Below are 23953 nucleotides of genomic sequence, written 5' to 3'. Positions count from 1 at the left end.
GAAGGAGGGTCAGGGAGAAAAGAAATGCATTGTTTTCCTGCCTTAAAGCAGCTGATCTGAGAGGAGGGACAGAACTTGGTCAGAACTTGTCTCCATCTCAAGAAATTTTTATGCTTAGTGATAATGAAAGAACATGGCCTAAAAGCCGAGAGACAAGCTAAGGTGTGGGATTAGAACTTAACAGCAAAGCAAGAAGGATGGCAAGGAAGTACCATGAGGGGGGAAGGAGGCAAAAAAGCTAAAAGTATTTGTTAGTGAATTTTTGTTCCTTGAAACTAAGACAGTAAGAGCTGGCTCTTTCAAGTAATTTAGAGGCAAGTTGTAGATCTGTTTAGAAAGAATTATGGGCCTGAAGAATGTTCCTGAACTGGGATAGAGTAATTGCTTGTGTTCCTTGGATTTTCTCCAAAAGTTTCAAGCAGCATGAAGGTAGGAATTTAGGGTAACCTCATCTCTTTTCCTTCCCTTATTCTTAGCCAGTGCTGGTGCTAGAACTTTGTTGCCATCTGTAACAGCACTTTCCAAAAGTTTTTCTCAGTTGCTCATCTAAATATCTGCTATGCATGTGGACAGTGGACTGATGATCTTACTAGAATATTCTTTAGATAGGCAATTAGATATCTGTAGGCAGGATCCACTGTCTGACTTTTCTTATACCATATATAATTGGTATAACTGTATTTGATAGTGATTATTAAAATATTGCTCCCTTATTGTAATTTTGGACTGTGTAATGCCTTTTGTGTAGGATCTTTTTATCTACAAACCCATATCAATGCAGTACAACTTTCTGTTTATTTTTGATAACTGTTTTTTCCCCTTCCCTGCCTCCAGGTTATAACACGTAATGAATTAATGCTGGAAGAGACCAGAAACACTATTACTGTTCCAGCTTCGTTTATGTTACGAATGTTGGCTTCATTGAATCATATAAGAGCAGGTGAGAGACTTCTGAAGAGCTTGTCTGCCTGGCAGCAACTGCTGCTCCTCCTTCACCTCTCGCTGATCTATGACAATTAGAGAGCCAGGAGGAGATGCCACTGTGTCCAGCCCAGTGGTATGGCTTGCCACTGCTTAACTGAATATATTAGTTTGGTTTTTATTTCATTTGTTATGATTTCTTTGGAGTAAATACTCGAAGAACTGCCCAACACTTGTTTTACAACAGTTTCAGCAGAAATATGTGTTGTGGCTGGGTGGAGTATTTCTTAACCTGACAGTGCACATTGATTGAGTGATAGATCTGGAGTCATTCACATTCCCTCCCACATTTCTGTATTTGCCTATCTCTAAACATTTACATCAAAAGGTACTTTTTCTGTATATACAGTGACAGATAGTGATTCCTGTTTTCTGGAGTATACAGATTTCTAACTGCAGCTATTCTAGTTTTAGCTCCCCAGAACAGTGTTTCAATCCCTTGTACTCACCATCTCTTTTTTTATATTATGCTTGCATTCATCTTTCCTGTGCTGACAGCCAGTCAGCAGCTACAAGGTTTCTCCTTTTTGTACACAAATTTCACTTTTATGCCCGGAAATCATTTAGGGCTTTTATCCTGTTCTCCTTTCTTGTGGTAACATTTCTACCCAATCTCTGCTGTCAGTCCATATGGATTTCCTTTTACTGCATAATCCACAGTCACTGTGTGTTGTAGCCCAGGGAGATAGTACGCTATAAATATTTGCCAAAACCTGAAAACTTTAGAATTTCTCTTTACTAAATCTCTGTGTCTTACAGACCGGTTGGAAGGTGACAGATCAGAAGGATCTGGTCAGGAAAATGAAAATGAAGATGAAGAGTAACTGGCAGTTGTGTGCAAGCACCTAGATGTTAATGGAATTTGTAAAAGACATTAATTATATTTTTCCTTACAGAGCTTTAGTGCAATTCTAAGGTATTGCTTTTTGGATAACCTAACCTTTTGTTTTTGAATGACTGTGTGCATGACTTTGGGAGAGTGTGCAAGTAAAATAAGCAAAAATGTTTTTAAAATGTTTTGCCATGTATGAGGGGTGCTAGAAGACGCAAAGTGCAATATTTTCCTTAACCTGCAAATGTGGGAGCTTGGATCAATGTTTTAAAGTAACTTTCATTATAGTAAAAACGTTGGTTCAAATAAATTTCTATACCTGCTGTTTGCATGTTTGTTGCTTTCTAATTAAAAGATTTGGTTGTTTTAAGTAGTTTTGTGTTTTTCCTTTGCACAACCATTGATTTTTCACCTTGTAACTATAACCCCATTACTGCCTTCATTTGCATTCTTTCTTATAATGTTTGCGAAGTGACAACTACAGTTATTTCTTACAGTGAGCACTGGGATTCTCTGTGACTGAGACCCACACATACATATGCAAAATTGCCTCTCCATCAGTGCCGTACTATACTATAGAGCCACTTCACATTCTCCATGCTTGAATCTGTAGTGCTGGTGAAATAGTTGTTTCACTAATAGATCCATGAGTATGCGTTATTCGCAACAACAGCAGATATATCTTAATTTCCATTGGATTTAGAATAGAGAAAGTGTAGCGCAAAGGAACATGAATTTGAAAATTCCTGTGCATTACTTCCTAGGAGTAATTATTTGGGAAGGAGGGCAGTTCAGTCTGTATAACAGCCTCTACCCTTCCTCCATACATTTTTGGATGGCAATGGGGAAGAGCAAGTGAAGAAAGGAAAACGGGGCAGGGAAAAGAGCAGCTTTGCTCAATGGCTGTTCTTGCCAAGGATGGCAGATGCTGAGAGGCTCCATCAGGAGTTACAGAATGCTGGGAAGAATTCTAAATCAGATGGATGAGGCTACCGGAGGCTTCATTACCCTGTTATCATTAAAATACACATTCATCACACAATCTTCACAAACTTTGCTTACATCAACAAAAAGCATTCTGCACACCAAAGTCTAAATAACATTATCACAACATTCTGATACCCTGATTCACAATGCAGGCAGGCTGAAAGGACTTGGGCAAGGTATACAAACCACAGAAATAGAGGGAGATGGGAAAACTAATACTGAGGAGACGAAGAGAGACTTGTGAGGGAGGAGAAATGGGAATTATATAGAACTCAGCTAGCGGCAACAATGAATACACTTGGGCAAGGGGAGAATAACATGAGGGGAGAGGAAAAGTGTGAGGAGATGGACAGGGTGGTTGTTTTTTGGTTGGTAGTTTGTTTGTTTTTTTAAAAAAAAAGAAGCTAGCAAATTTCTAAGGAAGAGCAAAGTATAGAAGCTTTGAAAGTGATCCAGTGAAGTGAATTTAGGAAAGGAAAAAATAACTGTGGGGGAGAAAAGGTTTTGGAAGCAGAGGGTGCTGAGAAGAATAGAGGTCTCGGAACACTGGAGCATTGTGGAAAATGGGAGACTTCACACCCAGAGGAGGTTGGGGCAACAGAGGATGGAAATCTGGTAACCATTTCTGAACGTGTTCACTGTGAGCAAGGGAGAGTAAAAGAAGTCGAGGTAAGTTGTTTGGTTTTTTTAAGGTATGGAGTGAAAGTAATGGCTGATACAGATATTTGTCTCTTCTGGTGACACAAGAAGGACTAAGTGGCCTTCTTGTTGGAGAAGGAGGAAAACATTAGGTTTTCCTCATGACATACCATTTTGGGCAAGCGTTTTTAGTCCAGCAAGAAACAAAGGAATATTTTATGATTTTGTGGTACACCTGTTTGGGAAGGGGGGAACACAGTGGTCTAGAACTATTCAAACCTTGCTGCTCATAGCACTGCACTGAGCAATATTTTTACTGTCACATATAAATTAACCTTATTTCTGTAAAAGAACAGTACTCATTAGATTTTAAAGAGCTATACAGTAGATATATATAGTGTACTTAGTGTATATATAAGTAGGGTTGTCTGCTCTACTTCAGCTGTTAGCAGTAAGAGGAATAAAGCTGTGTTTCTGCTCTGTGTGGCATCTGTTGCAATGGTGGACCTCTTCCACAGCTAGGAGCAGTTCTGCGAACAAAATAGAATAACACAATGTTTGATGCAGTTGTTAGGTCCTCTATAGGTGATAATTGAGATGTATTTGCTTCCAAAAAGAATTACTATGGTGTTTCTACAGAAGCCTAACTCTTTTTATTTGGAAGTTATTGACTTTTGCCTTTTGAAGACAAATTATTGCTCAAGTAAGTATGTGGAGAGGATACCCTTTGTCTTCACTGGAGAGATTTTTAAATCACCACTGTGGATGTCTGTCTTTCTAAAAATAAAAAAGCTGTTTCTGCCACTTTTGCTTTAGTAGTAGCAATTGCTAGCAAAGACCATACAATATAAACCAAGAGCAACAATCTTGTAAATGTTTGTTTTTCAGAGTTCCCTGATAAGCACATTATTCCCAAAAGTTTTCTTATTTATTCAAAAGCTAAATACTAACTTTAATTCCAGATGCTTAGCTGTGGGTTTATTGATTAAAAAGAGGGTTGAATCTCGATAAAAGCAAAAGTTTGGAACATTTTTTTCAAACTTCAATGAAGCTTTTCAAGCAGTTTTTCTAAAACTAAGATAGCCATAGCATTTGCATTGGCTCTTTTCATAAACGTTTAGGTAATGGGCTAAGTCTCAATTCCTAGAACCATGCAATAATAGGACCTGTTGGCAGGAGAGGGATGTTGATAATTCTAGAGTTTGTAGTAGCAAAATAAAATTTGAAAATGTTATTCAAATATGCATACAAGTTAATAAATAATACAACAAGCCACAATCCAAAACGTCACAGTTTTAGAAGCTCCCTCTAGTACCACCATTCATGCTGCATTTGTAGAAGGATGTGTCCTGTGTGCAGAAACAAAAAACTAGGGATGTGTACTTCATGCTAATAGTGATGCAATACCTGAGACCACCACTCTTCCTTTCAAGTAAGCCAATGAAAGGAAAAGACCAATAAGCAACAGACCATAATTCTCCTGATAAGCATCAAGTGACTGGTTGATTTAGCTGGCCACTAAAAGACATATCCAAACCCTTCAGTTTCTAATTACAATAGTAAGAGCCCAAATTTGATGGATACGACAGTGAGTGAGAATATGGGGAGGACCTTATTTCCCTGCTTTGTGGACTGAAGATTATACACGTGCTTGAGCTGGTCCTTCTGTCCCACAACAGCTTGCTGTCAATGTTTACGTCCTAGGAAGAGCACTTATCTACAGCAAGGGTTCAGATATCATTGAACTCACTTCTATGAAGGATATTTCTTAAGACCATTGCAAAGATCAAAAGCAGCTTCTTTGATGTGTTGATACAATTCCTGGTAAATAATTTGGTGTCTCAAAGTTTGGCCAGATAGTCACTGTAGGAAGCAATCTCTTGTTTAAATGTCAAAGATGCTGAGCGTGTTCAAACTGCTACCTGCCTGAGTTCTAGTTCTTCATGCCTTCCCCTGACGGAGGTAGCACAAGGTTCAGTAATGACATCCTGCATCACCTTTACTGTGAAATTTTCTTACCTAGTAGATAAATGTAGCTTGAATAAAATATTATGGTAGACTATTGTGTATGTCCCAAGCTCTTTCAGAAGACCCCAGAGGATGTTTCTGAGGAAGAAATTGCAGAATTAAATGTTTAATACAGGTTTCTCTGTCCTTGCACAAGCAAAATAGCTATCACTGAAGTGTGTGTGCTTGTGTTCAAGGGATGGGAGAATATGCTCAGAGATGCCTTGGAAAGGTGAGTGGTCATGTCTACAAAGTCATGTTTTTTTAATGGAAAGACATCACTGAGCCAGGTTCAGTCTCTGAGGCTGAGGCCTATTGCAAAGGCCATTAACAATTCTTGGGAATCCTCCATACTGCACTGTTTAATGGGTCAGCGCTATTGAAAAATGAGGTGCCAATTAGCACCAGTTAGGTCACAGCCCATGTTCCTCCTGGTCCACAGTCATGCCCTTACAAGAAGCCAACTCTAAAAGTCTCTGCTGAAGTACAGGAAATGACACAGAAGGCATGTGTGAGGTCATCTGCCCTGCCTAAATAGAGACTGATTTAGTCTTTGAAACGTGGGGTCAAATCAATTTTAAGCTTTTTTCATGAATTATAACATGCCCAAATGTCTTTGTGTAAGCTTCCAGTTCATCTTCTTAGTGACGCTCTCTACTGTTCAGCCTGAGTTATTTTTTAGGGTAATAGAGATTTATTTTCCTTCGTTTTAAATGTTCCTTTTACTATTTGCAATTGCTTTGTTCTTTTAATAAAAAGGTACCACCTACCTTCTCAGCGCCTTTTACAAGCTTTTTAACAATGCTCCCTTCTAGATTAATTTCCTTTTGCTGATAGAGCAAACTGAAGTCCAAAAAACAACTACTACTACTAAAAATACTGAAATATACAACAAGGTGCTTTGATTGGAGAAAATAGGCATATGTGTCCTGGTTTCGGCTGCGATAGAGTTGTCTTCCTAGTAGCTGGTATAGTGCTATGTTTTGAGTTAGGTATGAGAAGAATGTTGATAACACACTGGTGTTTTCAGTTGTTGCTAAGTAATGTTTAGTCTAAAGTCAAGGATTTTTCAGCTTCTCAAGCCCAGCCAGCGAGAAAGCTGGAGGGGCACAAGAAGTTGGGAGGGGACACAGCCAGGGCAGCTGACCCAAACTGGCCAAAAGGGTATTCCATACCATGTGATGTCATGTCTAGTATAGAAACAGGGGGGTAGTTGGCAGGGCAGGGTGTGGATCACTGCTTGGGAACTAACTGGGCATCAGTCAGTGAGTGGTTAGCAATTACATTGTGCATCACTTGTTTTGTATGTTCCAATTCTTTTATTGTCATTTTATTATTGTTATTATTGTCATTATTATTTTCTTCTTTTTTGTCCTATTAAACTGTCTTTTACCTCAATCCATGAGTTTTACTTCTTTTCCTGATTCTCTCCCCCATCCCACTGGGTGGGGGGGAAGTGAATGAGCGGCTGCGTGGTGCTTAGTTGCTGGCTGGGGTTAAACCATGACGATATGCTATTCTTAAAGCAAGCTCCTTTTTTTCTGATTGTGACTCACCATATTACCACGCTTCCTTTTTTTGCAGGAGGAGGGCTTTATGCTGGTATAATTCATGGAATTTGACAGATTAACTATCCTAAGTCAGAACTGATGGCTACTAATTTAGGAAAGTCTCACTTAAGTGAAAAACCCTCTAAATAGAGTTTGTTAATGGGCTTTGTTACTGTGGTGGTTTGATAGTTTGACCTTGGCTGGATGCTAGGTACCCACCAAGCTGCTCCATTACTTCCCTCCTCAGCAGGATGGGGGAAGAGAAAATAAGGTGGAAAAAAGATCTTGTGGGTCAAGATAAAGGCAGTTTAAGAAAGCAGAAGTTGCACGTGGAAGCAAAGGAAAACAGATTTATTCTCTACTTTCCATCAGCAGGTGATATCCGTCCATTTCCTAGGAAGTAGGGCTTCAGTACACCTAGCAGTTGCTCTGGAAGATAAACATCGTAAATAACAAGTGCCCCCCACCCACCCTTCCTCTTAGCTTTTATTGCTGAGCGGACATCATGGTATGGAATATCCCTTTGGTCAGCTTGGGACAGCTGTCCTGGCTATGTTGCCTCCCAAGATCTTGCCCACCCCCAGCCTACTAGCGATGGGGGGGAATGTTGGAGAGCCAGCCTTGATGCTGGGCGAGCGCTGCTCAGCAGTAGCCGAAACACTGGTGTGTTATCAACACCTTTCTAGCTACCGGTGCAGAGCACAGTGCTATGAGGGCTGCTATGGGGAGAATTAACTCCATCTCAGCCAGACCCAATACAGTTACTAACCGGAAAGTAAATCCCAGGGGATCTGCAACTGTTCTCAAACATCACTGCAGATCTTCTCCTTCCCCTCTTGGATGACTCGGTGCTCAGACCCTGCTTCCAATATTTTCTCCTTCCTGACCTGCCCTTAGCCCCATGCAATCTGGCCACCCATAGCTTCTATTTTTAGTCCTGGTGAGTAGTGACAGAAGGATAGCCAGAAGGGAGGAAGACAGGGTTGCGGGGATCAGGAGCAAGGCTCTTCTCATTAGCTGGGCACTGCCTTTGCCCAGCCACTGAGGCAAGCCAAAGGCAAGTCCCCAAAATCCTTCTAGCCCCTTTATTCCCAGTAGCCTCAGAGCCCTCACCTCAGCTCCCTAATTCCTGTCTCCTAGCGAACCCAAGGACTCTATCCATAGCTCAGCAACTTCTCGGTCGTGGGTGGTGAAGCTTGTGCCAAGAAAAATTAAGAGTTGCCATTGTGAATTTTTAACAGTAGTGGACAGTGCTGCGCCCCAGCCCTTCCCAGGACCCTGCTGCTCTGACGAAAACCAGAAGTGAACCTCCAATTCTGTAATTGGTGGGGAAATTAATGTGTACACTTCAGGTGCGCTCATCTCCATGTGCTGTCATTTTCCTCTCTCATGTGATACCCTGATGTCCCCTCTGAGTCTAGCATAAACGCACCTTTATGTCGGTGTGTACTGACCATCTCACTCTACTGATCTGGTGCAGCTGTGGTGATGCCACTGCCCTGTGATGAAGAGTTCTGGCCCCACTCTGCACCTTTGAAACGAGCTATCGTAGATCCAAGTGTTCTAGTAATTACTTGGCTATTTGTTTCTAACTGAATATAGCTGCTTCATTTTCTATAATTAGTATACTAATTGTTAATTGGCCTTTTTGTTCTCCAGTTCTCGTTTGTTTCCAGGGATAGATACATACTGATTCACCAGTATTGAGACTCTGATGCTCCTTATCTATCTTATACATAACATTTCTTGCATAGCTATGCTTCATTTTTGTATTGGATCCCCATGCATATCTAAAGAAATTTGATTAAAAACAACGTACGTTAAGAAAGAACCTGTAATTGTTAAATCATCTAAAGGAGTAACAGGTAATACGACGTACTTTTCATGGTGAGTTGAACATCTCACCTTCCACGTTGCTAGACTGGATTTCTATTCAGCAAAGTGCGATGACCAGTCAGTAGTAGGTGCAAGATGAGTTGGGGCTCTCACTTCAGTTCTTGCTTACTTAATGTTGTCATGGTTGTCAGTAGCTGGCCCTGAGAGCCTGGGATGTTGATCCAGCACTTTTGTCCATGGAAAAAAGGTGTCTGGGACTGCTATCTGTCTCATTTCATGAGCATTTCAAAGAGAATATACTGTGTTGTAAAATAATTCATGCTTATTTTACCCAGGATTATAAAGAGCAAGGAAGGATTCTGTAAATCTTTAAGTGAATATGGCTTTTAAAGTTAGGCACTGTGACAAAACCATTTGGCTTGGATGGTGGTTGCACTACAGAAGCTTTACAGGCTCAAGGATATAAAATACAAGACTCACATCAAAATTCTCTCCAACTTTTCTCAAGTGAGTTTTTTCTTTAAAAAATTAATTATAGCGTGCATCTGCTATCATTGCACGTAAGGGTCATGCAACAACTTCGTTGAAGAGTGCTGCCCTCCCTGTAGCAGGGCCTACGGCTGAGTCCCAGCGCAGGGCGACGCTCAAACACATCCAGAGCTACAGTCGTTGCCTCCATCAACACCCCCTCACTGTGGCAGGAGCAACTGCCAGCCCCTCGCCCCTTCACAGCCAGGCTGTGTGTGCCCCTTCTGGCAGCTGGCTGGGCATGTGGGTGTCACTGATGGGGGCGGTTGCCCACCTCCCCCCCTAGGCTGAAAATCCATGTGATTGCTCAGAAATTCAGCTTCATTTTCACATCACTGCGCTGAATAGATTTGATGGCAATCTGGAGGCTCTAAATTTGGTCTCTTACATCCGCTTGTGGAGGACAGCTGGGCAAAAGATACAGAAATGAGAAACTGAACGAGCTTCATCATTTAATTTGAGAAATTATTTTTCTTGTCCCTCTTCTCATGATCTCTTTTGCCTTGGTCGCTGGCTGTCTATCAAGCAGTTTGGTGTAGGGACTAAGAAGATGTAAGACAGTGAGCCCAAGGTGCAAGGGGTAGCTGGACCCCTTGCCCTTTGGACTGCCCATGGCCGGGCAGAGAGCAGGCATAAGGTGCAGGAGAAGAAAGGTCTCTACTTTCCCCACACACAGTTCATTCCCTAGAAAGCAGACCGAGAGCAGCTGGAAGAGCGCAAGGTAAGGACGAATGAAAAGCTGAATTAGACCCAAGGAAGGAGAACATGTTCAGTGCAGCAGTCACTTTTGGTTCACTGGAAGATAGTCTAAAAACAGAGGGATGCTATGGAAAAGACTGTTGAGCGTAGCTGAGCTGCAGGAAAACACTCCAATACCACCTGCCCGCAGTATGGCAGGGGATATCCCGCATTAAAAGCTGATTGTCAGATTCATACGGCTTCCCGCGTTGCTGTGTAATGGCCATATGACACTGCTGTAAGAAAGCACTTCTGAGTTGCAGAGCTATGCAAAATAAACTGTACCGCGCTACATATCTAGAAGAGAAAAAGGCTTTTCTCCTTTCCATGAGAAGGTAACTGGCATCTCAGTGAAAGTGCAGGTTGAAAAACCTGGGACATCCACTAGGATATATTACTGAAGCAAGAGCAGACGGGAGAGTGAGGCTGGGAATCTCTTCTGTCTAGCACTGGAGTCCTGGATTTGTGCCCACCAGGGCTTTGAAGCGTATCACTAAGTTTGCTGGCAAGCCGAGAGCGAACAGAGGATGCTCAGGCAAGACGTGGCGCTCAGAGTTGAACGTTGCCATCTTCTTCTGACAGTGCTCCAGGTTCACCTGAAGTGATGATATAAGCGGTGGTGACGTTAATATTTAGCTTTTATATATCTTTCCTTTAGATCCAGTCTACAAAGAGAGACTATGTCATAATTCCCCTTGTCAGAATTCCCCTTCAACAGATGGAGAAATTGAGCATGAAGGAGGAAACAAATTGCTTATCAACCCTTAAGAGCCTAGTAATAAAACCAGAATTCAGATCATTTAAGACTTTTGAGGTGAGTGCCCTTCCACCAGCCCAGATTATGCCTTTTAAAAATATGAGGCAACTCAGAAGTCTTTAATGACACTCCTCCACCCTGGCAACTTTGAATTCTCTCTTGAGGCAACTGAATTTCTTGGTAAACCGTTAGTGGCATTGCTGCTGCACAGGTGCGCTGCTTGGTGAGCTGTGTGGTGACAAAACTGAGTGCTCCTAGGGCTCTATCTCAACACGGTAAATGTAAAAAGGCCTGTACAAAAATGTAATTACTCATGACGGATATGAGAATAACAGGTCTCGATGTGGTTGGTTTGTGCAGGTATGACTTGAGCTCTTTAGTCCCCTTAGATCTTACCATAAAGACCATAAAATGTATTTTTCACTTACGCTAATTAGTCCATTAGTAATTTAGCTGTATCCTGGCAGAAGTGGAGCTGTAGCAGGATCGGCATCTGACAGTCTGTCCCTGGGTTGCCATGGTAACTGCCTAGGATGGGGTGTGCTTAAGAAAAACACAACTTCTGGGCTAAATTCTGGGCTGGAGGGCGGCAGATGGATGAGATTCAGCTGCTGCAGGGGCTGGTGCCTGCAGCCAGACACGCAGATTCAGAAATCTCCCCGGGTGGCCAAGTTGGCATGTGGGAGGTTCTGCGACAGGGAAGCAGGGAGGAGATCCAGTCGGAAGCAAAATTTGATTTTAAACATTAATTTGCTCACTGAGCCATGAAACACGCAGGGTTCAATGAATTCCCATGTAATCCAAGCCTGCCTGGAAGCCTTGTGGATTGCCCCGAGCCCGGGACTCGGTGCTCCCGCAGCCCTTTCTCAGCAGCAGCCAGCTGAGACGGGGAGAGCTTCCCATTTCGCTGGGAAGTTAAGCTCTTTGGCAGCCTTAAATACACCCGGAGCCAAGGACTTGGGATCCCAGGCAGCTGCAAGCTGGAATCAATGTTGTCAGAGTCACCGAACCCCTCTCAGAACACAGGCAACATATTTTGTTACAGAAACGTTTCCAAAACGAAATGTCCTTAGAATTTTCTGTTCGCAAAACAATTTGAAATGAAAAAAAAAGGAAAGAAGAAACATCTTGTTCCAACATGGCCCAAGACCATGTTTTAACAAGAACATTTCTCACAAGGGAGAGCGCATGCTTTGTCAGCCAGCTGTATGGAGTATGCAAAACCCGAGCACATAGGAAGCTCACATAACTAAGGGCAGAAATCAGGGGAAAAAAACCCAACCCCCCAAAATAACTAGCACCATAGGTGTATAAAAAGTCAACTTAGTTTTAGGCAATCACTGCTTTGGGGTTTTTTTTTGCAAACCACATTGATTGTCGTTCCTTTATATTGTGTGCAGCGTTAAGTCCGTTATAATGAATGTGTTGTTATATTACATTAATTTGCCAAGATTGTTTTCAGAAAGAAGATATGCCTTAGTATCCACAATCTACAGACAATTTCTGTGTGCTGCATTTTCCCTGTGCTGCTCAGCTAGACTGCTGCTTTCTATTTGCAGCATTTCTTAAATTTTTCCTATTTTACTGGTATCTCAGTTTAGGTTCTTTGGTGTGCATCAGAGTGCTACTTCTGATAACAGATTTATCATCATTCAAAGGTAAAGACTTCATATTTATTTAACAGACACAGATATACTTCCTATAAACTAACTAGATTATGAACAATTTATTCCACACTTTCAAAAATGTAAATAAATTGTAGCTTGAGCATGCAAATACTTATTGCAGACAGGTATTTCAGTTCTTACTCATATTTTCATTTTCTGAGGAAGAAGAGGGAGTGACACCCCCTCTTCTTCCATGCCTTTGGGTTTTTTTAAGAAATTTGACATTCCTAATTATGACAGAGCAAAGGGAAAGGAAAGTCTATATCAAGAGATGATTCTTCCTGTAAGTAGTACCCAGGCACTTCTGCCTAATCTCATTGCATTTGGGCTGTCAGATGAGCACGAAAAATAACTCTTCCTATAACTTCCGTTTTGTTGTTCTTCTTTTCTGTTGCAAATAATTGTCAATTGTAGTATTTGCCTGTGTATCACTGAAAGACTTCCTAAATTACAAGTATATGGGAGCCTTGGTTTAGCTGGAGATAATTTTAGCCTTTCTCTTTCAACAGAAATTGCATGGGCTAAATTTGGACACCATTTTTCTTGCAGAACTAATAATATTTGTTTTATCTTTTGTTCTGTTTTCATTTTTTCATTTGTTCAACAGGCCCTGATATTTATTTAAAAGTATTTATTTACGAGAGACCATCAGTGTGTATTTTTTTTTTTTTTAACCAAAGTATCTAACTATCCTGCCAAGGAACATGATAAATGTTAGCAATTTCTAATGCACTTGTCTGGCTTTACAAGAACATTTTTTTTAAAAAAATCAGCTTCACTTGCTGAAAAATGCAGACTAGGAAGAAGTGAATTGGCTCTTCAGGAAAGAAGCCCTATCTTTTTTGTGAACCCACCTGAACCCTGCACACATTTCATCCTTTTGGTTGAATTCACTTGTATCTACTGTGTTTCTTGACTTTTAGTCCTAATTGTAAGAGTCATCCTAGGCTCTGGGGTCCAACACGAGTTCTGAGGCGATTGAAAATGCATTTCTTGTCTAATCATTTTAATGGTTTCCCAGAGACAGACTGTACCAATAAAATCTTTGTTGGTTTTTCCCTTCCTGATTTCAGGTGAGCTAGATCTCCTGGATCTGGGAAATATAAGTGTAGCTCAACAAACTAGACCAAGATATCACTAGGACTACAAAACATCAGGATAATTAATCAAAATTGGTATCATTAGATATGCCATACAAAAGTGATACATTGGTTGTTAAAATTGTGGTGGATGCTGCAGAGTTGTTGTCATCATTAAACATCAACTGCAGGATCTAGTTGAGTTTTTCAGGTGGAAAAAGCAAACCCTAACTCCCCAACTGGAAACAAGGATGGGATGTGATTTTCAGTATGTTCTTTAGAAACCACCTTTCAGTTGACTCCTCTTCGTTACATTCCATATGCAGTAAATGAATGAACATTTGAGTCGTAGCAGCAGCTTCCACCAGCATCCTCTGGATTTGCCAAGTTGTGCCAGAAATTTCTCATCTGTGAATTGGGTTTTTAAGAAAGCCAGCCCTAAAATGGCAGAACCAGCAAGGTCCCTAATGGACAAAGGAGAAACAACACTGGAGAGAGCAGGAAAGGGAAGAGTTAAAACCAGCCCTTCTTCCAAGTAAGTGAATAAAAATGACCCTGTAATAGCATAGAGAGTCTTCCTCCATTCTCTGCATCATTCAGTGTGCATGACTTTGTGGTCTGTCATTGCGAACAACACATGGTCTTGTCATGGCAATAAAATTGTGGAATTTTAATTATTTTTTTTTTTTAGGGGATAGTGGAGGTATTGGGAAAGAGGAGTGTTGTCTTTCTTACCTAGTTTCTAATGAGAGGAAAGACTTCAGCTCTGACATCTCAGCTCTCACGATGCGTTGTGGAGCTTCAACCCTCAAATACTGTGTAAACGGAGTCCTAGCTACCTGGGAGAGACCCTCGCCCCAGCTCCCTCACTGCCCCTGCCTGAAGCTTTGCCTGTGCTAGCAGGGAGTGGGGCTGGAGGGCATGGGCGGCTGCTGGGAAGGCTGTGATTTAGGCAGCTAGATGGTGCTTGGTGTGGGTGCCAGCTGCCAGAAGGTTGGAGTGTGCTTATGGAGATCAAGTCCATGGTCTTTGATGAGATCTATTTTGAGCTATTTTTGACCACCCATTTACTTCCGCTGCCTCTATGCTCAATATAATCCATTTACAATTTCAGTATTATTTTGCTTGAAGGTCTCACTGCAGAATCACTTCAGAAGTCCATGCCGTAAACCATGCAAGGCTGAGTATGGCTTCCTATTTCCTTAATTTTTAGTCTTGAGGGTGCAGGAGAGGGGTGCCACAAAAAGGTGACTGTTGTAAATACTCTCTAAAGACTCCACTTGGGCTTTCTGCCCCACTATAAACACCTTGAATTCGAAACTCTGTACTGTTCAAATCTGACACACGTCCCTTTCTGCTTCTTGTTTGATGCAGTTGCCAACTGATGGATGCACTGCTTTTAAAGACCGTGGCTTTGAGCTGTAAGGGACAGTGGTTGTAGGACATATCCGTTCATTCTGGGCTCCATTTCATCTGTTTGTGTGGTACAACCTGAAAAGTCCAGGATGAACATGCCAGTTTTATTCATTTATCAACAGCCTTGCTTGAGGGATGAGTTCAGGGATTTTGTGTAGCTGAATCTGCAGATTAATTAATCTGTATTGAGTGGGTAGTAATTGAATTCTAGGCCTTTTTTATAGATTAATGTTCAATCCTATAACCAAGATATATATTGGGGAGGAGCTCTTAAAAATCAGCAGTTGAAATAAGGAATCAGTATTTCCCAGTGTCGTATTGCAATTTGGCGTACAATGAAAGGTGAAGAACGCACCTGACTTATTATATAACACGGAGGAAAAAAAACCAACAAAACTTACTGTTTGCATGACATAAGGATTTTTGCTCAGTTTCACTTGAGAGATCATCAGCAGTATTTTTCTAGCCAGTGGGAAATTATGCAACTTGACAATTTTGCTAAACTGCTAGTTTTTTAAAGGCACAGAATTTAAATCCTACGCCTACTCAAAACAAAATTGGATCAAACCTGGGATCCCCTTTTTTTGTCATTTTCGTAAGACCGTTGTTCAACTATTCAGGCTACTAGGAGACATGCTATTCTCTTGCATACAAAAGATCACTTGTCCTTATCCTCAGGGTATTCCAGTGAAAGTAAAAGAAAATCAGGCGTGGGTTGGTTGGTTGGGTTTTTTTAAACCATACATAACACTTTATCAGTTCAACAACCCTTCAGTTATCTCCAGTTCTCTCTCTAACTTCTGTACTGTTCACACCATGACTGCACTTGAGAGAGCATTATGGTTGTGTGATACGACCTGGGCAGTAGCATTTCACTAAATCACTGAGAAATTTATTAATGCATCTGTTTTTAAAATTTTTTTCCCTTGGAAAAAAAACCAATAATTTGTAACTTCTATTTTATATACAATTATTTGCTTATACATAGTGATCTATCTTCAAATAAGATAAATTTCTAGATACCGTTTTCTCACGTACTTCTATGTTTATGGAACCTCTTCTTTTACCTTTGCACCAAGCAGAGTTGAATTTTAGTCTAAAGGGATTATACTTATCAGTCCATAGTTTTATTTGTAAAGATGACTAATTATGACACTTGTCTACTAGGATGTATATAATAACTGAGTTCAGGGTTGTTTTTCTCTTTTTCATGAGATGAGCATGGTTGGTTCTTGCTGCTGTAAAATGCATGTGTATGGTACCTTCATGTCTGTGTATTTTCTTCTGGTCTGTTAAACATTGCCTACATAGAAATGTCACTGTTAAATGTCTGTACTGCTGATCTGCATCAAGACATTCATGTGATACCTCTCAGCAGAGGTACATTGAAGTCAGCTGAATTCCCAACGCATTTCGGCTGTCAGGCTCTTTTCTGTCGTACCATCAACTTGGGGCCAGGAGGGTAGCAGAGGCAGTGATAAGTGACAGGCTGGAGTCCAAATTTAGTCTCCTAATGATTTCCTCCTGCATAAAAAGATGGATAATTTCAGATATTGTTTCATGTTCCTTCTTTAACACTTTCTTCAGCCACTCCCAAGCAGACTTGATGCTTTTTCTTTTACAGGGTTAAATTACATTCAGAAAGCATTTCAGGCCATATCTTTGGTATCCTCATTTCCCTTGGTGAACAGCAATGTTTCTTCTCACTTTATTTTGCTGTCTTTGCAGTAGCTGGAAGACAAGGCTTGCTGGCAAACAGCCTATTTCCAGGTCTGGTCTTTGATCAGACCCTCTGGAATAACCTGCTGCTGCAACTTGAGGTAACTACTGTGGCATGGAAGATGATCAATGGAGCAACAAAAAAATTACTTGTACGTAACCACTCGTGATACATTTCCTTTTCTCATTCCAGTTTCCTCTGTCTTGGAAGGAATTCTTGAAGATATCTTATTGTTTTCCTAAGTGGTGTATCAGTTTAATAGATCTTAAGGCTTGAAGGTTACCAGGATGATCAGCATGTCTGATCCTCCTGCCCCAGACCATGAAATTTTTCATCAGTTTTTAGCCATTGGATCTTGCATGCATTTTTCTCTCAGATATAGACCCATAAAGAATGAGAAGTCATCTCTGTTTTGGAATACTCTTGCTGCAATATTTTAAGGTGTTTTTATTCTTCCAACACCTTATGAGATAGAGAAGTTGGTACCCTGAGCCTGGATATAACATCCCAGGGATGATCTCCATAAATTGGCACACCAATGCAATTACCTCCCTATTTCCAAGGAATAAAGGATCAACTCTAGATTGCTATAGATAATTAGCTTTTAGAATTACTCTTTCATTACTTGGATTGTATAATACATGTTTTCTTGGGACAGCTGTAATAAGATTTCAGAAGAAAATGGAATGAGGCAATGCAATTATCACCCATAATTACTCCTTTTGTTCTTGTCTTAGTCAATTCTTGGGGGGAGGGAGGGCTTCTTGTTTAGTGTTTCATAAATTATCTCCTGTTGTAATGGTTTTAAGGCTAAATTTCATTATATGAATCAAAGTGGTGGAGATGCCAGCAGAAAATAATTTTATTCCTACAATGATGTATGAAACACAGAGGAAAACTAATATGAAATGTAATGTGTGAGCAAAAAGCTGGTACACAATGATAGCTAAAGAAATGCACATGTTAAAAATAATTATTATGTATTGAATGATACAGATGAACACCAACTTTACAGCAGAAGGAAAACAGGATGAAGTATACACATTGGGTTTATAGAAATGTATACATAATGCCTTTGCATATTATACATGATGATCTCAAGAGACTCTTCAGTGTCTGCAGCACTAGACTCAAGGTATCAGCAATTGTACTCTCAGACGTAAATAGTTTTACAAATGCTACCAAGAAGTTGCAAAATGGAAACCATCTGCAGCCACAGCTGGCCAGTGAGAAAAGGTTCCAGATCACGCCATGACTTTTCAAGCCAGCAAGTTAAGGCCAAAATCAGCAACATAAGAATAGGATTTTCTAAGCCTTTTCAACATCTCTGAGCCAGCTGGTCACCTCTCCATCTTTGCTTTCAGCAAAATGGGTCCCCAGAGTCAACACACAGCTCTTTCAGTGCCGCTAATGTTTTCTCCAGGAAAAACATTCTCATTCTTAAAAAATCCCAATGGACTTTGTTTATAATTTACAGAAACAGTTTAGCATAAAATTTTTATATTTGCTGGTCTCAAAATACTGAACTCTTAATGATATCACTTGTGTGGCTTGTTGTAGCTACTAATAAGTACTGTTTACTGGAGTCTTAGGTGCCTCAGTCATTTTTCTTCAGATGACTGAAGCCAGAAGAGCTCATAAACCATAAGAAAGTGGGCTTGGAGAACATTTAATAATCCAAATTACCTTCTTCAAGAGTTATTAGTGGAGAAAACGCATTTTCTTATTATAAGCTTGCAAAGATACTGAAGGGCTTTGAACGAATCAACAGCCAAATATGAGTTGGCTGTGCAATAGAAGAAAATAAACTCAAGACAAAAAAAAACCATATCCAGTTAAAATTACTTGGATCTATTAATTACTGAGAGGACAAAAGCACTGTAAGAAAACTTCTTTTTTTTCTTAACAAATACATTAAGCCAGCTTTTCCAAATTATGTTAGTTCTTCAAAACCAAACACTGGGAAAAGTGAGGTGATTGTTTTGTTTCTTTGGGTTTTTTAATTTAAAGGAAAGACTTGGTCCCCAGGGTCTCTGCCTAGGAGATGTGAAACATGAAGAAATTTCAAGAAGGTCATGACCATCTTGCCTTCTATTCACTTTTTTTGTTTAACAGCAATGACACATCACAGAACTATCACTTTGATGGTTTCTGGGACACGGATTGAAAAAGATGCAAGATTATGTTAGGATGGAAAAAAATGGACTGATGTTAACTTTCACTCTGCTGTTAATTGCCAGATAACCTGTTTACATTCCCATTTGTGGTGCACTGTAATCGGAGGAGACAACACTTCTCAATTTCCCCTACAAAGCACTTACTGTGCAGTTCTGTTGCTGCACAGCCTTAGGAGGGTGGCATATCCATATGGGGGAGAGGTCGGCATACATCTGAACTACGCTTCCAGATTGTCTGCAGGCTTTCAGAATGGCAAACCCAGTCCTAAATCTGTGTCTCTTTCAGCATTCAAATAGGTAAGGAGGCAAGTGAAACCAGCAGCACCAGTACTGCTGAGTACCCTCAGCATCAGCACCTAATCTTCCCCCTGTGAGAAGGGTGATTACTCAATAAAATGTTAGGAGCTTTCGAACCCAGTTCTGTTTTAACACACATCAACAGAATTGCACTGCACATTTGATTTTTAACTTCACACCAACCATTGGAGTGTTATGGCTGTGGCAGGGATAGGTCTTTTGTTGTAGGCAAGTGGATGCGCCCGCATAAGGTGTTTTCATGGTGGCGTTTGCTGACTGTGGAGTATTTTTGTAGAAGAAATTATTTATGTTGTGCTTATGTCTGAGGAGCAGTATGGACAGAAGAACCCTTGTTACATGTGATTTGATGAAAACTGGGCGCTTCTGTAGGGGACTGCTGGGCGCAGCACGCAGGGAAGAGTTGAGGTTGTCTGTACGATGCAATGCGAGGGCTGCTGGAAGCGAATGTGTGGTGGGTTTTTCCAAAGCAACCCAGAGTCGCCAAACCTACCCAGCTACTTCAGCCCCTTCTCTCCTGCCTAGCAGGGCCGTACCTTACCAAAGTACTCTCTGGTATTGTACGGACTGCTGCAATCTTGAGCCTCAATAAATTCTAGAGAAAGTGTGATGACTAGAGAAAAATCCAGCCTTAAACTATAACGTCTGTCAAGCAGATAGCAAATGCTGTGTAATACTGAGCTTTTAAGACGGTGAAACTGAAAACATTCTGCCCAGATTAAATTTGGGTGAAAGTAACACTTTGTGATTAACTTGGGAATAAACAAGATTTGCTTCATTGTATTTAACGTAATTCAATAATGTAATTAAATATTGTTGAGAAAGAATCTGGAGCTTGTCTTAGACAAGAATTGCAAAACAATTGTCAAGTTTAGTGCAAATGGAATAAAACTGTCTTTCTGTGACCTTATTTCAATGTAACATCTTACCTACTGATGCACTTTATATAATACAACCTTCAAGTTCAGCAATGTTTCCTGTCTTTGCCTAAACAAGGAGAAAACAAGTAAGTTTTGGAGAGTTTGGGGGGTGGGAGGGGTTAAATCTGTATCACTTTCACCTGGGAGAAAGATGGGACTTGAAAGTGGGAGCTGGGAAAGAGGCACACAGGGTTGTGTGCTGTTTAGGAGAAGTAGTGAGTAAAGAAAGTCTGGACAAGGGGGAAAGGAGCTTACAAGGGTTGTGCCTCTGTGAGAGGGAAGCTGTGTGGTTAAGAATAAGGCAGAAGGAATGCAAATGTATTTTTAGTCGAAATTAGAGACACCTTTCTAAGTCTACGGCCAAATTAGCTAGGCTCCTCTTATGCAAGGCAACAACTATCCTGGGGACTTAGCCTCATGGTGACAAATGTGCCTGTGAACCAGTTAAAAAGCACAGTCATGTATTGTTGAATTTGAGTGTTGTACACGCAGGGGTTTTCTCCTGTTTGTACTATCTCCAGAAGATCTACAAGTCAAAACTTGTGGAGAAATGAAGACTAAACCAGCATGTTATTTCTAGATTTCCTGAACTGAGGAGCTATGCAGGAATATTCAGATTTCTGTGGGCTGGGAATGTCAGCTGGGAGCAGGGGAGCTGCTCAAATGTGACGCACGGGAGCTATTTAGAGCACTAAGAAGCTGATAGCTGCACAGCTAATGGCAAGGAATTTGCAGTGTGGCTATGGATGAAAATTACCTTGTGCATGGAGTAGGCAGAATATTGCTAAACTGATTACGAACAGAAATTCTAGAGCGAGTTGCAATCCGCTCAGAAGAAAGGAGTCGCTGGTGCCTGAGGCGAGAAGTACTCAACCAGGCTAGGATGCCAGCATGGACCTGCTAGTGGTTGCCTCTCCTCTTGGCGAGGGTGTCTCTGGTTTCCTTGTGCTAGCCTTTCTGCACGGGTTTTTTTCCTCTTATTCAACAGGTGCTTCTCAGTGTTATCAAAAGATGTTTAGAACAGAAATATGCTCTCCAGAAGTTGAGAATAAATGAGGTTACAGCTCGCTCTCTGGAAAGGGGCTTGACAGCTGTATAGTCCTAATGCAGCTGTCGTGAACCACAGAGTTCCCCAAGCAAAGATAAAAGTCCAGCCCGCTACCTATAAAAATCACTAGTAAAGTGTTTGGGGTTTTTTTGGTGTGTTTTGGTTGCTTTTGGTATTGGTTTTGTGGGTTTTTTTTAACTTCTGTGGGATTAGAGGATGTATTGCTCCATTGGGGGTGGGGAGACAGAACTTTGTTGGCCCTGGCTTCTTTTCTAACTCTAAATCAAAAGACTTTTTCAACCTTAATTTGCAGGAGATGAGCCTACTTTCTCTGGGCTGAGAAAATCTGACCGATCTCTAGTCTACATTTGGACAGTGCGGACTTTGTCCTCCTTGTACTCCACCCAAGTGTCCCTCATTTTAGCCTGAGCTACTGACTTGACGTTAGTACTGGATTCCTGCTGTCTGCAGAAAGACAGCGACAGACCAGCTCTTTCTGAAAGGACAAACATTTCCCTATGGTTCAAAAAAGTGCTCTGCTAGGACAAGGCAGTTAACAAAACAGTTAATGATGTTTTACAGGCCTCCCAAGCCAAATTATTTCAGACTACAGGTTGATACTGGAGGAAGCTAAGGCTAATTAGCTGGTATTTTGGTAGTCTGCTCACCTTCATTTTTTCCACATCCTACTAGGTAAGAGTATCCAGATGATGATACTACTACTAACAATAATTTTAAAGCCTTCTCAAAGTGCTGGTTTGGCTCAAGAGCTGAATGTTAGGAATGGCCGCTCTTCTACCCTTACTGCAGGTTTGCAGCCAGACACCCACCTCCTTTGTGGAACAGTTAATGGCTTTAAATGATGTTGGAAAATATGAGAAGCAATCTTTCTCAACGCCTAATTAGAAAAATAAGCAATAAGTCTCTAACATTTGGTTGTGAAATCTGTTGCCCAACTCGGTTGAGCTGCTTAAACTGAGGAGAAGGAGTGTAATAGCTGAACTACCACTTGCATTTTAGTTATCAACTTGGATGTAAAAAGTCAGGATATTTTAATCCAGTTTTGTGGGAGAAACAGATGAGAAGATGCGAAGCAAATGGCTGGAGGTACAAAGCTATCCAGGGCTGTGGAGACGGGCTAAAGAGAGATGAATTTGGCAGTTAGCAGCACAGAGCTGCTGGGTGAAGTTAGAGAGTGAGAGGGCTCCAGTGAGAAAATGTAACAAGTAAAAGATAGGGGAAACACTGATGCTGGCTGGAAAACAAACAGCGAGTTGCAAAACTTGAGATCCGTCAAGTTGGAGCAGTCTGTGAAGCAGACAGGATAAAAAGAGCAATCATTGACAGCCAGGGAAGGAAATGTTCATGGAAGTGGCAGAACAATCAGGTGAAACAGCCCCAAAAATGTCTCCTTTAACTTAGCAGTCGCTGTTGAAGTGTACTGGAGGAAAACCAGGAAGCGAGTTGTCAGAGAAGACAAGGTCCCATGAACAGACAGCTTGCCTGAGACCTATGGAGACAGCTTGAGGAGATACGATCAATTTTGTTGTCATGGAGGCACCACCTAATTCACTGAAAGTCAGACAGGTAGAGTGGGAGGAAGAGCAATTTTTCCAAGATTAGAGAAGTACAGCACTTGTAGCCAAAGAAGATAAAGCAGTTAGAAATAATGGAGAGAATGCTAGTACATGAAAAGCAAAGGAAATGAAGGCACAGTTTAAGAAGAGTGCAAAATGGATTACCTTCCCCTGAGGTGTTGCAGAGACAAAGCTCTTAGCACAACTGACATCTTTGTAAAAAATTGAATCTCCTGAAAGCTGGGAATAACACCTAGCAAATCACAAATTGCTAGAAAAGAACTGCTTTACTGGGTTTCAAGAATAACTAGCAATACTCTAACGTATGGACACCGGAATGGCCAGACCGTCAGAGGGATCTATTCCACTTCCTACCAACCCCCAACTCACTTAAGATACTGGAGACTCCATCTGCTCTTCACAATAAAGAAAAGCAAAAACCTGTGGTTTTCCTTGGCAGGAGTAGAAATTCTATACTGAAAAGCAAATGTTCTCTGCCTCCTTTTCAGAGTGATGCTGGTGGGTAGGACCAGTCTCTGATTAATTAAGAGCTACCAAGATTAGTTTCAGAAGTTAAGCATGCCTTAAGAAAGAACCACTATCACCATCAGAGCTTGTACCAAGGATACAACCCAAAGCGAACATCTCGTTCTGTGATATCCTCCAAATCTTTGTTACAGCTGACCCTTTCAACAGCTTCTCTCTGAGGAGTGCTTCTTTTCTTCTGCTGCTTTTGGCACAGGATTTCTTTGGTTTTAAGGTCTTGTGGGTATCCACACTTGCCAGCAAGTAACATGGACATTAAAAGTATATAGGGCCTTTACTCTTTAAATAACGAAAGACACAGAGAAAACCGCAGCATTACCTTTAAGCTTCATTTGCCTCACTGTGGCTAAGGATAATGGTACTACAAGGATACAAGGTCTTAATTGCATAGTTTTAAAAATCCTTTGATAGTCCAACAGAGAGGGGCAGTAGCAGAGATGCCAGACTTTCAGTTTCACCATTCTCCTTTTCCTCACTAGCTTTTCCTTCCCAGAAAGGAACACCTTCCTCTCTAGAGTGACGGGCACTTCTGTAACTACTGAGGGGTCACTTTATTTCCAGAGCATTTCCCTTGGCAATTTGAGGGTGCTGCTCCAGAGCCCACATCTGCTTGGCCTGCGGGTCTTGTTCCTT

The 23953-nt window shown here is 41.1% G+C and overlaps 1 protein-coding gene across 6 annotated transcripts in view; it reads left to right on the top strand.

Annotated features, from left to right (window-relative positions):
• DCAF6 (DDB1 and CUL4 associated factor 6) overlaps window positions 1-2183 on the top strand; it is a 91936-nt gene extending 89753 nt beyond the window's left edge. For 3 of the 6 annotated variants that reach the window (XM_049824328.1, XM_049824327.1, XM_049824324.1), the window contains one exon: window positions 835-1732. In XM_049824328.1, the coding sequence (XP_049680285.1) occupies window positions 835-1020 (186 nt within the window). In that variant the 3' untranslated portion in view covers window positions 1021-1732. The other 3 variants (XM_049824330.1, XM_049824326.1, XM_049824329.1) reach the window with 2 other exon arrangements.
• The last annotated feature ends 21770 nt before the right edge of the window (window positions 2184-23953 follow it).

The sequence above is a fragment of the Accipiter gentilis genome, chromosome 21 (genome assembly GCF_929443795.1).
Source record: "Accipiter gentilis chromosome 21, bAccGen1.1, whole genome shotgun sequence".
NCBI lineage: Eukaryota > Metazoa > Chordata > Aves > Accipitriformes > Accipitridae > Astur > Astur gentilis.
Note: the sequence above shows the minus strand (reverse complement) of the source record. Positions and strands in the feature narration are given on the sequence as shown.